The sequence below is a fragment of the Haliaeetus leucocephalus genome, unplaced genomic scaffold, assembly GCF_000737465.1.
Source record: "Haliaeetus leucocephalus isolate CR32 unplaced genomic scaffold, Haliaeetus_leucocephalus-4.0 Scaffold656, whole genome shotgun sequence".
Lineage (NCBI taxonomy): Eukaryota > Metazoa > Chordata > Aves > Accipitriformes > Accipitridae > Haliaeetus > Haliaeetus leucocephalus.
In genome coordinates, this window is record NW_010973092.1 from 7857879 (window position 1) to 7874961 (window position 17083).

The 17083-nt window shown below is 43.1% G+C and overlaps 1 protein-coding gene across 3 annotated transcripts in view; it reads left to right on the top strand.

Annotated features, from left to right (window-relative positions):
• The window catches only part of GRIA1 (glutamate receptor, ionotropic, AMPA 1), a 126882-nt gene that overhangs the window by 73231 nt on the left and 36568 nt on the right, over nt 1-17083 (top strand). For all 3 annotated transcript variants that reach the window (XM_010578966.1, XM_010578965.1, XM_010578967.1), the window contains 5 exons: nt 8087-8248; nt 9398-9565; nt 13163-13267; nt 15399-15509; nt 16477-16683. In XM_010578966.1, the coding sequence (XP_010577268.1) occupies nt 8087-8248; nt 9398-9565; nt 13163-13267; nt 15399-15509; nt 16477-16683 (753 nt within the window). The remainder of the gene's footprint in view (nt 1-8086; nt 8249-9397; nt 9566-13162; nt 13268-15398; nt 15510-16476; nt 16684-17083) is intronic.

Here is a 17083-nt window from a genome sequence, read left to right on the forward strand (position 1 = left end):
TTTCCCCTCTCCCCCCCCCCCCCCCCCGTATCTCTATTTTTCTTTCTGGAACTCAAAGAGGTTTGGCAACTTTAAGAAGTGTTTGTTTTTGTGAGTCTTATTTTTCTAAGCTTTGTTCTCAGCCTTTGAGAGCATCAATCTAGCAACCACAAAGAAAAAAAAAATACAGTCAATACTATCAGAGCAGCAACCTTCGAAACTTCTGGGATTCCTTTCTTTTGATGTTACAGGCTTTTTCCCCATAACCTTGGCTTCATGTATCTGTTTGTCCTATGCCAGGGATGTAAGCTGACTACTGTCAGTAGTGGGAAAACATCAGCTCTCTTGGGCAGAGGAAAATCTTTGTCTTAAAATAAGTGACATTTCGTGTGACCTGTCTTTAAAAGAAAAGTATGAAAGACAGCTGCCACATTCAGTGTTTTAGCTTTTTTTCTTTCCTGGCACATTAGTCCGGGTTGTTCTTTAGCAAATGCTCTCGTCTGAAGTTAAATGGATAAGTGTATGAGATTGCTGATGCTAGGGGTAGCAGGGAAAAGTAAAGATAAAACTAGAGGTGATTAGCGGAGGTAAGCATTTTTTCCTGTGTCATTTTACATCAGCATGTGTCAGTGCTGAGCTAGGCCAGGGACAGAGTTTCACTTTGCAAGCAGTTGTGGTAGCTTTGGAGGTTACCAGCACAGCAGCTTTGCCAGCAGAGTGGCTTGTGTGTGCAGGAATCAGGCAAAACGTGCTGGTTTGATTCTCTTAACGCGTGGTTTCAATGGGCCTCTCTGATTTTTTTTCCCTCCGAAAATGGAAGGGAGAACTTCTGCACTACCAGGACTGAGACAGAGTGACCCGAGACTGACAGCTGGTGCAGACAGTGAAGGAGGAGTACCCTCCCGAATTGGCTGTCGAAAAAGAGGTCCACATCCCTGGGGAGCAAAGTTCTCCCAGCACGGGCAGAGATCGGCTCCCCTGAAGCAATGCAGCACTCGTACATCCCGCAGCACGTGCCGTGGCTGCGTGGGGAGGGTCTGCTGTGCCCGGGCTGGGTACGAGCCCAGCGCAAGAAGCTGTACCTGCCACGGCACAAGTGCGACCTGTGGTGCTGGTCGTGTGTCGATGGCTCTGCTCCCTGCACTGAGCCCCTGATTCAGCTCGCCTGGAGCTAAAACGCTGCAGTTCTCAGCCTGCCATCGTCTTGAAAGCTGCCGTGTTTATTTTAATCACCCGCAGTTCTCAACGCTGTCTCCTGCCCCCTGAAATATTGCTGACTGAGGGTACAAACAAGGTCAGCAATATTCAGGTTTGCATCACTAGCTGATTGGAAACTCCGTTTTGTGGGAGTTTCCAAAAAGATGTGTACCGCATAGACTTCTTGTTCTGGTAAGATCTCAGGGTGCTTGGTCCTGCAAAAATGATATTCTTATGTTGGAAGGAGATGTCCTAATTTCTTTTTAGGTCTCTAAAATTATACCAGCTAGACCTTTCCTCTTTCTGAGAGGTTGGTGCAAGTAGGCTCATGAGAAAACTTGTTTTTCCAGGCGGAGGAAGACAATATAATATATCAGTGAAATTTCTGAGGTTTGCATTTCACTTCCAAACAGCTTTTCTGTCCTGATTGAAAGATTATCAAGCAGAAGAAACCCTTATAACATTCTCTCATCTGAATTACTGATAGTAAAAGACAGAGCAGTGCCCTGAATTAATTTTTGCTTGAATTAGAGAGTCTCATGTAAAAGAAAATCATCTGGTTTTGATACCAAAATTGCCCACACGGGAGAATATGAACTGCAACCTTGGAAGGATTTTTGTAGTAGCTAATGAGGGCTCAAAAGCATGAGTGACTTACTGTGGCTTAAAAAAAATCACTGAGCATCAGGTGAGTAACTGACAGATTATATTACAGCCGTTGGAAGGAAAAATGTGTTTGCTTAAATCTCAGCAAAAGCATGTTAAACTAACAGGTTTCCTCAGCTATTTGCAGTCTCGTAATCCATTACCCTGGCTCAACTGGCAAGGGGTGACGTGTAAATCTGTAGTATCTTCCTCATGGTGACTTCATTGGTGCTTTTTTCTAGTTAAAACTTGCCTAGCTTCAGCTTCCTTCACCAGATTTATGCTTCTGTTTGCTAGACCAAATATTCCATTACTGACGTTTTGGTCCTTGTAAACTGTTGATCAGGTCATCCCTTAATCATATCTTTGATTGAAGTCCTAGCATCTGTCACTACACGGCACATTTCCCAAACCTTTAAATCAGTTTCTGCTCTGAAAGCTCTCTAAAGCACAAACATCTACCTAGAGCATCTGTCCCTCTGCCTGGACTGAGCTTTCCAACAAGATGCGTATGATCATTTATACCCAGAATGTGCTGCAGCAGTAGGATAGGGCTGATGCAAATGACACCACAAAGAAAATCTGTAGGGCTGTACCAAAAAAAAAGTTACTGGTCATCTCCAGCCCCATGTCCTTGAAGTCTGGATTCTCACCTGACGTGGTTTGCTTTGCATCGATACACCAGGACAGAAAAGACTCATCAAACTGCAGGATTGGGACCCTGTCTGATAGTGTCCCCTCCTCCCATCTTTCTTTTCCCTTTCTTCTTCACTGACTTCTGTGTTACAGTGAGGACTCGCATGTTTCACTGCCACAATGAGATTTGACACATTAATAATTCTGCAGAAGAGAAGAAGGCCTCCCCTCTTGGAAGGCATGCTGGAACGAGACTTGAGCAGATGGGCTCCTTTTTGACGTACCCTCCTTATTAATACAAAGTGATGCGAGTGAGGAATGATGCTTCGCTGGAGAAGTCAAGCTTGAAGATAATTTTGTATATTAGGGATGCTCCGTCTGGAAACACTCGACTCCTTGCTCCCTGCAGAAAGACACCGGCGTACCTTGGAATGACAGGAGCCACTTTGCATTCACTCGGCTGATCTACAGCCATTCAGAAGCAATTGTTTTGCTTTGCAAAGTTTCTTATAATCATAAAGTCTGCTAGGAGGAAGCAGTCTGGAATTGGAAGCCATACATGGATAGCATCTACAAAGAGCTTGGCCAGTTTCCTGATGCTGCCACAGGTTTCTGTGGCACCCACCCAAGCTCAGGATGAGTTGCTTAAATGCTTTTTGCTTAAAAAGGAGTATTTCCATGTGTGGTTTATTAAAAAAAAAAAAAAGAAAAAAGAAAAAAATAGACTCAAGTCTCTTCATCCCAGACAGAAAGGGACTAAAAAAATCTAACACTCATTCCAGGAGTAAGGGGACTGTGTTATGTTCAGCCGACAAGCCTTCTCCAGGCAATTCAAGGGAAAGGGGCATTTTCCATCTCCTCGTTCAGAGATGAGCTTTGCCAGTCTCAGGGGAATATCTGGAGGGCTCAGAAAATACAGAGGGAGGAAAGAAAACAACAGTGTTTCTCAGAAACGTGGCAGTCTTCAAGGATACTCTCTAACATCATTTGTCTCAGGAAAAGCCAAGACTTGGAGCAAAGGCACGGCGATTTTAAGCTGTGCTGTGGCTGGGCTGCAGGGAGGTTTATGGGATGATGAGCTGCGAGAGCTCAGCCCTTGCTGCCTGCTACCGCAGCTTCGAAGGAGGCACCCTGCAGGGAAAGTGCCAGCAATTAATACCTATTTAGTGAAATACAGAGAGAATTTGAAGGTGTGGGGCAGTGGCCGGCTGCCTGCCGATGTCTGGGTACGGAGGTGAGGCCACTGCTGTCTGCGGCATTCCCGTGGGCTGGGATGATGTCCCAGAAGGAGCAATGCCAGCCGGTGTCATCAGTGTGCGGAGAGGAGGCAGAAGTTTAGGACGGTGAGGGAGCGAAATACGAGGGTGAAAGGAGAGGTGCAGGGAAGTAAGTGGTGCTGGCAGATTTGAGGAGGGTCATGCCCAAAGGAATGAGGTTTCCCCACGCCGTCTGACAGCCGCCCACGCTGCCCACTCACCGTCTTGGCTCCTCTTGGTGTTCAGGGTATAAATAAGGAGCTGGCTCATTTCTGGGGGACTTTCTTTTCAAGGCAGATCCTTTGTGGACCAGTTAATCAAGATGAGGCCCATTTCAAGTCATCAGTCTTCCTGCATTATGCATTTCCTTTGATGATTGAGCCCACAAGCAGTGGAGAGGAATATAAATGTGTGACTTGCTGACACCTCTCCCAGCAACCAAGGCAGCAAATGGGACAGTAAAACAACCTTTGGCTGAAAACTGTCTTCATTTTAAGAACAGAATAAAGAACAGATGCAGCAAGGAAAATACAAGGAGGAAAAAACCCTTGCCAGTACTGTTCTGTTTTCTATTTGAAGGCATGAAGGTCTGTAACAGCTGCCCGTGTTATTTACTAGCAGTGGGACTTTGGCATGTAATCGCTTTGCGAGGTTTGTTAATGCAGAAAGAACAGCGGATGGTATGGGCTAAAGAGCAAGTTTCCTCCTTTGAACTCAGCCCGGCTGTCGCTCAAACTGTGTGCTGCGGACGCTGTGGGTCAGAGCAGGCGTGGAGGAGGGAGCCCATCAGCGCCGATGGGTCCAGATTTTTTGCAGTTTGTTGTCAGCCTGCTAATTCGATGGCATTCAGAGAAAGCTGGGCGTTTTCCAGGCATACGCAAGGCAGAAGGCCGTATTCTTCGGTTTGCCGAGACGATTTTGCGAAATGAATTTAAATCGAAGGGACAGCTAATCCTGCTGTAGGGCGGGGGGGCTGGCTGATGTGGTGTCCCTTCCAGCCTGGTTTTGATGGTTCCCAGGGAGAACCCTGCCTGCAGAAGAGTTGTCTCCCCCGGAGTACCTACATCCCGGGCAGTGACCCTATTTGGGGAGCTCCGTGTTGCCTCGGGATCCTGCTATGCTCGCTTTGCCAGGGGTGCTGGCACAGCGCCTGGGCTGGAGCGTGTTTCTGTATTCCTCCTCTTCCTCGCCAGGGGACTGGCAGTGCTGCGTAGGGAGGTGAAGCCAGATACCTGCATGTCCAACAGATACGTCCCAAACAGTCCAGGTCTAAAGAGCCTGAAGAAACTCCCATACCACCAAATTCCAGGGGCTCAGCTCATTTCCCTGAACAGCCCACTGCTGCAAAGCGAGCTTCTTCCAGTGTTCACTGGCAAATTTTTGAAATGCTTTTGGCCACTGAGGTGCCATGGAGTACATCGTTCCAGCACTGTTCCCTTCTTGCTGTACTTGATTGGATGGCAAAGGGAAGCATTTCTGTGCTGGTTCTTTCCCAAACTGGTTGATACTAAACACCTTGCTGCAAAAGCATGTCTGCTGCCCCTCAGTAGTGGGTTGCAGTCTTTTCTTAGTCATTTCTGAAAAATTTATTTTCTGTTTTCCAAATATGGCCAATTGAAAACTAAAGAAAAGGTCCCTTTTTTGCAACATGTGGCTATAATTAGTATAAGGTGACAGATGACTTCTTTACTTGCAAGTATTGTAATTCTCCTGTTTTCTACAAGCACTGACTGATATTCCAGAAAGACAGATAAGCATATTTAATTCTTGATACTACTTTGTCAATAGAAGCATTTTCAAGAGACATTTTGCATAATATGTGATATATTCTTGTTTATGTATTAGCCAGCAAGAATCCACCTCCTCTGGGAATTATTTTCTAAAATAATCTGACCTCTGGTATTCCCAGATCATTGGCTGTCGTGTCACCCAGGCCTGCTCTGAGCAGATTCTGGTGGTGCGGTGATTAAAATGCCTTTGTAATTAGGACTGCCCTTCTACTGGCATGTGGAGGAGGGATAACAGGTGAAAACAGTTATTTCAGCAGTTGATAACAGCTGAAATGCAAAGACATGTTCAAGGTTAATGATGTCCTCTATGGTCCCAACTGCCTTAAACAACTGGAAAATGTTCAGAGGTCTCCATACTTTTTAAAGGACCTGAATTTTGTCAAAAATCAGTGGGGAAAAATGAGTACAATCTTCAGGAAGAAATAATTCCTTTTGTCTATTCAGGTCATTTTAAAATTTTATATGAGGTGAGTCCCAATGTATATTGTTGAATACTTGCTTCAGTTTCAGAATACTATGGTTTGGTTAGGGGAAAACAGTGAGAGACAGCATTTTCAACTGCTGCTGCCTCGTCACTGGCATCATAATCTTTTTTTGACTTTTCCTGTTTAAGTCTGCTTGTTGAGGGGTCTAAAGACACCAGACATCTTACTCATACCCCATTGTGAACCTGGACTTTTCTTCATGCTTTTGTAGGCCTTCCAAGGAGGAGCTGGTGGCACAAACTTCAAGTTGCTGTGTGGTAGTTTCTTTTGACAGATCTTTTTCCCCTGAGTACCTCCCAGAAGCAAAATGTCAGTGCAATTTGGTCCTAGCCATGAATAACCAGTTGGCAACCTGTGAGGTCCCTCTTACTGAACCTTAGGAGCTCTGCGTGTCAAAAACCACTTGGCCTGAAATGCATTAAGATGTCAGGGACAATTATCCTGCTGCATTTCCTATTCATTAATCACAGCTCTGGCTTTCTGAAACCCCTACGCTAGCAATTACAAACAAGATTGATGTAGGTTTAACCACCATTCTGAGCAATACATACACAAAAATATAACTTTTTTTTAAACCTAAATCACTGAATTTTGAAGCAAAACAAATAATCTGTTTAGAGCATCTGTACACCTATATCCAATCTTCAGCCTTCTAAGTGGATGCCAAATTGCTTACAAAAAGCCAGAAGAAAAAGTGTGAAAGTCTTTAAAAACATTTTCAAGTCACTTATGACTCCCTCGGTCTGATGCTGATGTCAGAGGGCAATTTAGTCTTTTCCTTGCAAGCTGTCTGCTCCCAGACCAGGTTGCCATCTAACGGCTTGATCCTGACCTTGGAAGTTAATATGCTAATTAGCTCCCCCAGCCTATGCACAGAGAGCACTGTTTTCGGAACTTGACCAGTGTCTCATGGGAATAATGTGACCTGGCTTTTTAAACTCACACCATCATCATACTTTTGCGAGCAAGCAGGGAGGAGAAAGCTGGTTGTAGACTGAGAAGGTGCCTGCGGAGAACAAGTACCAGCAGCACGTGGTGGAGGGCAGAGGGAAGGCAGAGCTCCCACAAGCTCTTCTATTGCTTGTGATTGCATTGCTCAGAGTTCCCTCGTTCATTTTCCCTCATGCGTTCTGGTTGCTAATGGTACTACAGAAAATAATGGACTACATCTCTTGTGCTTGTATGCCAAAAGAAAAAGCACCAGCCTTCAGCCCGTCCCACCCACAGCAGCCCAAGCAGGAGGGCAGAGTCTCTGCTCAAGCACCTGCTTTGTGCAAGGAGGCACAGCAAACAGTTTGAAGAACAGCAGTGCTGAAGAGATAGGATCAAAAGCTGGGAGACCAAAAAATGACCTCTTCTCCATATTGCTTGCAGTGTATCTCTAATGATTTTTTCGCCTCTGACTCAACAGGAGTGACTAATTCTACAATGCTACCCTAATACACATGTGTATTTGCGCACTTGTCTTCATCACATGCAGTGGGCAAGAAGTAGAGGACAACAATAAAGAAATGAAAGAAATGTATTTCATTAGTAATCTGAAGTCCAAAAAAGTACCCTTTTTTCTCCCAAATTAGGAAATCCTATAAACCGGCTTTTCTAATAGACAGACTCCTTTGATAAACTGACCAACCACTTCTTGATCTGCTGAAAGTTCATTGTTCAGGATTTGGTTTTCCCTGTAAACTGTGATTTGAAAAGAATTAGCCTATCCATTGGTGACTGAGTGCATAAAAGTTAGAGATGGGTGAATAATTCTTTCTAACCTATTTTGAGAATTTTATTAGTTTCATCCACGCATTATTCAGGATATATTTTTCTGTTATGCTGCTAGCTTTCTTGCAAGCGAGCTGTTATTAATATGACTATTTGTCTCTCTGGGTGGAAACTGGAAGGTACATCCACCGCAGAGCCTGTGAGAAAAGCAAGTTCCCTGCATGGTCGGTGCAGTGGTACCTCTCTTGAATTGGACCTTACCTTGCAGAGGGAAGAGATTTTTCCTAAGCTGGCTGCCATATACATAAATAGGCAGGATTCCTCTTATTCACCCAGAGATGTGTTCCTCTGATGAGCTTCCCCTGTTTCTCTCCTGTACTAGGGATTCATGGATATTGACCTGACCAAATTCAAGGAGAGCGGAGCCAATGTAACTGGCTTCCAGTTGGTGAATTACACGGATGCTGTTCCCGCCAGGATCATGCAGCAGTGGAGGAATAATGATGCCAGGGAGCATCCTCGTGTGGACTGGAAGAGGCCAAAGGCAAGTGGTATAAAAAACCATTTAATTTAGGGTCCATCTGGCTCAGTTCAAGTTATGCTCACCTCTTTGTGATTGCACGGGGCTCTTTAATCTCACTCTGAAAACCTGTCACTTAGTATAATTATGAACATCATCTGTTCCAGGTGCCTCAACATTGTCTAAATTTTATTAGGCAGGAATCGCTGCCTGCTAAGAAATACACAAGTTAGCGTATTCACTCAGACTCCCAGTTTTTACCCTCCTCAAAGCTAAGGATTAAACATCTCATAATGTTCAGTATATAAAAAAGAAAAAGCCTCATTAACTCCTTAACCTTTGACTTGTTTACTACATATCCAGTGATAATAAAGTCTTTCCAGATGCTCTTTCTGAGCATTTCAAATCAGTGTGTACAGCAGAGGGGAAATATATTTTAATTCCTAACACAGAAGACCCTGAAGCTGTCAAGGGGCGGGGAGGGGAGGAGGTTGATTTTTTTTCTATTTGACATTTGAAAACAAATACACTTGTGACAAACATTCAGCAATAGAAATGTCAACTTTGGAAGTATTAGTTTAAAAAAGTTACAAACAAATAAATCAGTAGATGATCATAGGAAAAGGAATTAACTCTAATGGTTACCATTCATGTCAGAGTTTTACACCAGTTTATGTAAAAGTTTCCGCTTGAATAAATTAATCTTTTGCACATTTTTTGCACATTGAAGTAGAGTTTTCTGGCCTCCATCTGTGACCGGAAAGGGTCAATTGTTATTTGATTTTGCGTAGCTCACATTTACACTGTATAATGTATTCCTTAAAAGTTCAGGTCAATGATTCTAATTAAATAGAAAGACTCAGGTAACAGGTGAATGGCTTTTAAGGCTGATTCCTCTTCAGGGAGTGCAATCTGAAGGCAGCTGGGCTAGAATAGCAAAAGGCAAAGCAGAGCCATCCTTAGCTCCTCATCAGGAGCTTCTCCTTCAGTCTCCCATCCTCTGGGAGAGAAGGCACCAACTTTTGTGAGTCAACAGGACAGTAGTGATTACAGGGAGCAAGAGACTGTTGAACTTCATAGATGGAAGAATGAAAAGAGGGCAAATCACCTGAAAAGCTGCCGTGAGGTGAGCTCACCCTAACAGGCAACGTACAACTCCTCTTCTCTTTCTAGTACACGTCGGCCCTAACGTACGACGGGGTCCGGGTGATGGCCGAGGCGTTTCAGAACCTGCGGAGGCAGCGGATCGACATCTCCCGTCGCGGCAATGCCGGGGACTGCCTCGCCAACCCGGCCGTGCCCTGGGGACAAGGCATCGACATCCAGAGAGCGCTGCAGCAGGTTCGAAACCCAACCGATGCGTGAGACTGCAGCCTGCGGGCGGGGGAAGAGGGGGGATTAGCAGCAGAAATGCTCAAATGACATGCTGAGGTTGAGGAGCTGATCCTTCCAGATTAGAGCCACATCTTCTAAAGACTTCAGGGGTGAATCCAGCAAACTGCTTCTCCTGGTACCAACCCATGTGTCCTAGCCTTCTCTAATTTCTGTTGGAGTTCTGGGATGGAAAAGCCATTTATTATCCCATAAAATCCTGGGTCCCTATTTTTATCTTCCCCTTCCCAAGAGAGAGACCTGCTTAGACCATATTTTTTAAAGCTCCTTTGTCTGTGAACTCCGCTTCAGTTCCAGACTGCTAATGAAGCTTGAAACCATGTGAATTTTGCCTTATGTGTTGGCTGTCATCAAAATGTTAACTCAAAGCCCAAATTATAGCTTGTTTCATACTGTGAGGATTCGTAAAAGTCTTAATAACAGCCATTTAGATACCTGATAATCTTGCATTTTCATCCTGCATAAAACTTCAGATTTTTGAACAAACAAAAACACTACATGAAACTTACAGTGAGAGAGAAAAACAATATACTCTTATCAAAGACTAAGAAAGGTAGAATATTTTAACATTTCTTTACATTTCAAGACTGACATTCATTTCTAGCATTTTTCTTTTTTTCAGACAAAAATAGATGGATTCCTTGGAAATACTGCTAGTTCAGTGTTATCCAAATATCTTATCCCATCTTCTTTCCCTAACTGTGAAGAAGGCAAGAAGAACAAAATTAATTTGGTTAATTTGCAACATATGTAAATTTCCCCAAGTATTTTGTTTTGAATTGTTTTTTTCTTACTGGTAAACAACAATTCCTTTAAAACCAAATCTTGCATCTGATTTGATTTATTGCCTAGGTTCAATTTGTTCCCAAGCCTGTCATTGACATTCTGTATGACCTTGGGCAAATCACTGTCATAGCTTCTCCAAACCCTTATAATGAAATCAGCCTCCTTGATGCATCGGGGAGATTGGTTACCTAATAAACGTGAAATACTTGGAAGTCTTCTGATGAGCAATGGATTCTCAAGCATTTTCCTTTATTGAATTTATGAGAATAGGATATCAAAATCAGACTTAGCTAGAAAATACAATTTTGTGTGTTGGAAAATCTCTGAAGTTTCCTTATCTCTTCATTAAAACAATTTCAAAACTCTTAATTTTTCAACTGTAGTGATTTGGGGCAAAGAACGTGAAGAGTTATTTGCAAAAGTTGTTTCCTTACCATTGAAAAACTATAATTTTCAAAAGATGTGACCAGTTCAGTTGTGATGGTCAAAATAAAAGTTCTGAAACATGCAAAGGAAGAAGTCTCCTAGGGAAATTTTAACTATGAATTGAATAATCTTCCACCATTTAGTATTGTAGCAAGAAAGAGGCAGATGAAAGTAGAAAAACTTATGATTAGATTGAAAGTTTGAGTTATCCTTTCTGTAAAGACTCACAATTAGGGCAAGTCTCACAGCTGTTTACAGTGTGCTTTCTCCTTACCTCTCATTTGCTAATGCCTAAAATTTTATAAGCTGTTTAAAAGCAAAAAGTTTCTCTACTTATTTCTATTCAAATGTCTGGAATAAGCTCCTGAATTGCCTCATTTCTGTTTACTGTAAGAAGGAGTCATTCTGCAATTTTTCAAAAACAGAAATCTAACACATTTCAGCAAAATGTATGCTTTTCTTGAAGAGAATTGTGTTGTTTAGTTGGGTTTTTTTCCCCAGGAAAATGCTTACAAAATATTGCTTTAAACCAATACAGCAAGGTTTCAATTGTACTTGAAAAGATAATGATAATTTTTGAGAGGTTTTTTTATTAATGTTACTTGGTTACCACATCTAGTAAGCAGGTAGCTAGTCCCTAACTGCTGACTAACCCTGTAACCAGAAGGCCACAACAGCATTCTTCTCCTCCAGTTCTCCCAGCAAAGAACCACATGCCTCTGCCTTATACACAGATGTGCTTAAATGCTCCACGTCTCCAGTCGGCTTTACTGGTGCTTAGCACTGTTGAAATCAGTCCTCACTATATTTTGTAGTGATTCAGTGGGTCTCAGAGGATGGGAAATGATGGAAAAGTTGTGCTGCAGCCTCCAGGATGGATGGGAGAGATCCCTTTTGCTATTTCAGTGCCACACATTTATCACAGGATTAAGATTTCATTCATTCAGATAGAAGAAACTGGTGCTGTACACCTGCCTTTGAGTGCATATAAAGCTACAAAGCATGAGCACCTGTGACTTCAGCTTCAGAATCGGTCAGGACCTAAAAAGAAAACCAAAGGGGCCATGAAAAAGCAGGCAGGGGAGTGCTTAAGACAACAGTGCTTTTCTAGTGCATCTTTTTTTTTTTTATGGGCATGTTGTGTCTTGTGAGAAGGAAAAAGCATGTTTCTCCAAATGTCACCAGGAATATCTCTTGACTTGAAGGAGCTTCAGAAAATAGTGGCAGATGTTCATTTTCATGACAAACCTTTGTGATAATAGCTGGAAAACAAACATAGTTTAAGCAGATTAGCAACAGATTTCCTCTGTAATGATATATCCTCATTTCTTCACCACGGGTCTTTATTCTGAGGATCTCAGAGTACTTAAAAAGGCTGCTAAATACCTGTTCCCATTTTGCATGTGGGAAGACTTCAGTTGCAGGGACAACAGATTTGTCCAAAGCAAATGGAAAGGCTGAGAACAAACCTTTCATTCCCCATCCAGTGGCATGAGCACTTCTCCAGGTGGTCTGTATAGAGACCCAAATTTGCACTCCTTTTCCCATGTTCCTGGTCCCCGCTGCCTGCTCCCCACACGCTGTATGTGACTCCAGTTGGAAGCCCTTCTCCACGCCAGGCTGGGCACTTTTGCAGCAAGTCAAATGGCTATGCTGAGAAGAGAAGTTCAGGACCTGGGGTGTGATGTGAGCAACGCTCTTCAACTTGGCAGTGTTATCAGCAGAGATTTATGATTCAAAGTTTACTATGCAAATTTCATTTACAATACTAAATTGTCAGGTTTTATTAGGCTGGTGCAGAGGTAATTGAATTTGCTTGTTAACTGATAGACTCGTCTCTATCAAAAGACTGCAGCTGGTAGCTGTGGCCATGGTTTCATATTTCCTCTAAATACAGTTCCTGATTTGAACTGACAAATTCTTTACCAAATCCTGATTCGAGGTCAGATTTAGAAAATACAAAAAAACACAAAACTCAAGGAGTTCAGAGCTGATTTAGCTCACTGTCACATCCCAAGAGGTGGTGGGCTCCCACATGTGATCTAGCTCTTATGCATTGCTGAGCTCAGTAACAGACCACTAAGTTTTAAGAGAAAGGGTTTTTAAAAGAAGGGGTAAGTTAAGAGAATGGCTGTGCACCTGGCCAGGCATGCTGTAGAGAGTGAACCCAAGTGAAAGCCCAGTGTCAGATAGGTGTCCTCTCTCTCCTGCATGGATCTGAGAGACATGACTGCGCTCTCCATCCTTCTTCCCCTCCCCTCTTACTGCTGCCGATTCACCACCACGTGAGACGCTGACCAGTTTGCTCTCCTCGTTGATATTTATGTCTTTAAGGTCCGTTTTGAAGGATTGTCTGGCAACGTTCAGTTTAACGAGAAGGGACGGAGGACCAACTACACCCTCCATGTGATTGAGATGAAACATGATGGGATCAGAAAGGTAAAGTAGAGAGCGACCTGGGATCCTGTGTCAGGCACCAGCCCGGTGTTCGAGTTATGGTGTGGTTAGGTCTCAACAGACATTTCTGTTCATGTAGGCTTGCATGTGGAGTCACGAGTGCATTCCCAGCTCTCTGCACGAGCAAAACCAAGCACTAGGTAGAGCTCATGGTATATTACTAAAAAAATACAACATATGGAAGGAATTATCAAGAGCAACAAGGGCATCTCAGCTGTGGGGCAGGGATTTCCAGGATAGTAAAAGCTTGGCCAACTCAGCCTTGCTATTGGCAGGGCACATTGACTCAGGCCCAGCTACTCGGCTGTCTGTTTTTTGCTCTCCTGCTTTTCTTTTCCAAGGATGAGCCAAAGCAGAGCCAGGCAAAAGCTGTCTGCGCCAGCCAGTGTAGGTGAACCCTTTATGTTAACCTAATTCTGCTCTCCTTGAAGTGACAAGAGCTTTACCGCTACCGATGTCCTGATAGCTACACAGACATTTGTGCTGTTCTGGAGTCTTGATCCCTTTCTATATACCAAGCACTTTGAAAAATCTTGCCTTGTTCAGGGGTGCCGAGCTCCCAAAACACTAATCCTTTTGAAAATCTGACTCCATGTGCTTATGTCCCACTTTAGATACTACCTATTTAAAGAACAAAGAGTAACTCAGTAAAGGAGGTAAAGGAGAGCTACTAAATATTTTGGAATGGGGCATTCACTGGAATCCCCCTTCACTCCCTCAATCCCCTGAAAAATAAAATACTTGTCTGAAACTAAGAAAAACTACAAATAGTGAAAGTTCCACATTTACAGCCCCTACACCCAATTCATACTTACACCTGAGAGCAGCCGATGTGAGATTAGAGCGCATCACAGTCAAACAAAAAAAAGGCAAATTTCTCATTGAGAAATAAAATAAGTGTCATTTTGAAGACGTACAAAGCAGTCTTCCTCCTCTACGTGGTATTCATAAGAGGACAAATGCAGTATTATGTCCAGTTTGGGGCTCTGAACTTCAAGAGGTTGGCAATCTGGAGAGAGTCTAGAGGAGAAGAAGGAGAATGGCTAAATGTCTTGATTTTTCTGTCTATTTACTGACAGAAATTATAGTTGTTTGGAAGACACGTACATCACTGCCACGAGGCACATGGTAACTTAGATCCACCAGGTTAGAGGTGCAAAACAAACACACGTGTCTCCATTTATGTTGCCCTAGGGCAGAGCCTTGGAAGCTCTTTCCTCACTCTCTTTTTGTGTGTGCAATGAAGAGAGAAGACTGCATAGATTTTTTTTTCTCCTGAGCTGTTATGATCTCTAATCTGCCATCAGCAGGCTCCTGGTTGTGCCCTGTGTTAATACCCTTTCCCATTTACTGTGATAAGATATTCCTTTCACATGAGCAGAGCTCAGGCAACTTCATACTTACATGAGGTGATGGAAAACCTCTTATAAAATCAAGCCCTCAAAGTGGATAACCTCAACAATGATCTTCCTAGTGATATTCGGTGGCACTCTGCTTTACCTGCAAGCAGTGATAGATCAGCCCAAATCCCTGATTATTAATAAGCACAACTTAACATGAGAGTTCTTCCCATTACAACTGTTCAGTTTATTCATAACCCCAAATTTTTCGACATTGGCCAGGGTTGTTGTTTTGTTCTCACTTGATTTTTTTTTTTTTTTTTGTCCTGTTGTCTCAAGATGTCCTAAGAGTTAGTCCTACGTTCATGCAGGATTTCAGCTGCAGGATAGCATTTTATCACCCTGTAGCATCTGGACATGCAGCAGGCATGCTCACCATTAGAAAAATATTCAGAAGTCACACAGGGGCAGTGTGAACTCTTGGTGTAAGGATGAGGCAGGGGATGGCAATAATCTGCCAGTACCTTGTGCTAAATGTTTTTGTGTGCATACAAGCACTCTGCTACTGTAGCATATCATGCACATTATTTTCAGGCTGGAGGTACAGTGGGATGGGGAAGTTCCAAAAGACATCAAGAATCAGGAGGAGAGATCTCTGGTTGGGTATGAAAATACAGAGAGAACTGATCCTGCTTGGATGACCCTGTTACCCTGTATCTTAGTTAATATTACAAAGAGATATCATAGACATAACCTGATTTTGTATTCGGCAGATTGGTTATTGGAATGAAGATGAGAAGTTGGTTCCAGCAGCCATAGATACTCAAAGCGGCAATGAGTCTACAAGCCTCCAGAACAGGACTTACATAGTCACGACTATCCTAGTAAGTGCTGTGACTTCTACCCCAGCTTTCCCTCTCCCCCATCTCCCTGATGTGCAGACTCCCCCTTCCCCCTTGTGTGCCCTCCTTTGTACTATATCATTTTTATAATAGCAATAACAATAACAATAATAATAATAACAGCAGCACTTACTGTTTCCTGCCAGGTCCATAAAGGTATCTGAAAATTGCTGTGACTAATTAAATAGGTATTAAAGAGTTCTCATGCTTAACTGTAGAAAATACAAAAGATTATGACAAGACAGTAGAGGCATCAGCGTAGGTAAACTAGAAACATTATACCTGTGCTTTGTATTTAGCCTACAGAATGGGGGCTGTAATTTTGGGAAGGATAAGCTGCATTGTGCAGAGAGGATGAATCATAGCTTTAAAAACAAATCTCCACTATAATCATGAAGGAATAATAGGTACCCCATAATGTACGGTATCATGTATTGTGTCATTGTATACGCTTACCCTGCAGAAACATGAAAGTTTACTAACTTGTTTGTTGAACGCTTACTGTGAGTCTACAGAGAAGACACAATACCCAAACGGAGTTAAACAACTTAAGGTTCTCTCCTGTTTAGCAGATTTGATTCTGCGTGTACCCACATAGGCAGACATGCCTTTAAAAACTCACAGCTCAGATGCACTAAATAGCCCTTGCAGAACTGCACTGAAAGGTTTGTTGCCCAAACTCCCCCAGCTCCTCCATTCCCCTCAGGCCCATCACCGCAGAAGCTGCACACAGATTTTGCATGAATAAATAGAAAATACCACAATAAAAAACACACTTTGAACCTTCTAAAATAAGCCCACTGTGTGTTGACTGTGCCCTTTGGTACAGGAACACAAAGCTAGAGCTTTTCACGGGGACCAGAAGCTGCAGACTGGGCTCCAGTCCGAGCCCCTGATGTGCATCTCTAGAACGTGGAGCGTGGCTCAGTATTGGTCTTCTCTGTGCCAGGAAGACCCGTATGTGATGCTCAAGAAGAATGCCAACCAGTTTGAAGGCAATGAGAGGTATGAAGGCTACTGTGTGGAGCTGGCTGCTGAGATCGCGAAGCATGTTGGCTACCACTACAGACTGGAGATTGTCAGAGATGGGAAGTACGGAGCCCGGGACCCTGACACCAAAACGTGGAACGGCATGGTGGGAGAACTTGTTTATGGGGTGAGTTTCCAACCTTGTCCATTGTCTTTTGCCCTTGGTACTTGAGAACACTTTCAAGCCCTAAAGGAGGAGCCCTGCCTTCTGTCAGCCTGAGCTGTCTTGAGGACTGCAGCTCTGATAATGCAAATAATCAGCCCAAGTAAAACATTTTAATTTAGGAAGGGGCAGCACATTTTGTGCCTATGGAAATGTCAAAATGTTTCCTTTCAACAGTTCCAAGATTCTTTTTCTTTCCATTTTTGGAAGAACGAGTATTGAAAGGTCAAACTTTCCCCTGGGTAGAATCTCCAAATTTTACTCTATTTTATATTTGCATGATAATGACAGGATGAAAGAAGTATAAGATTTCAAACACTCAGCATATGACTGGTGAACAATAGGACTAGACTACTTTCTGCCT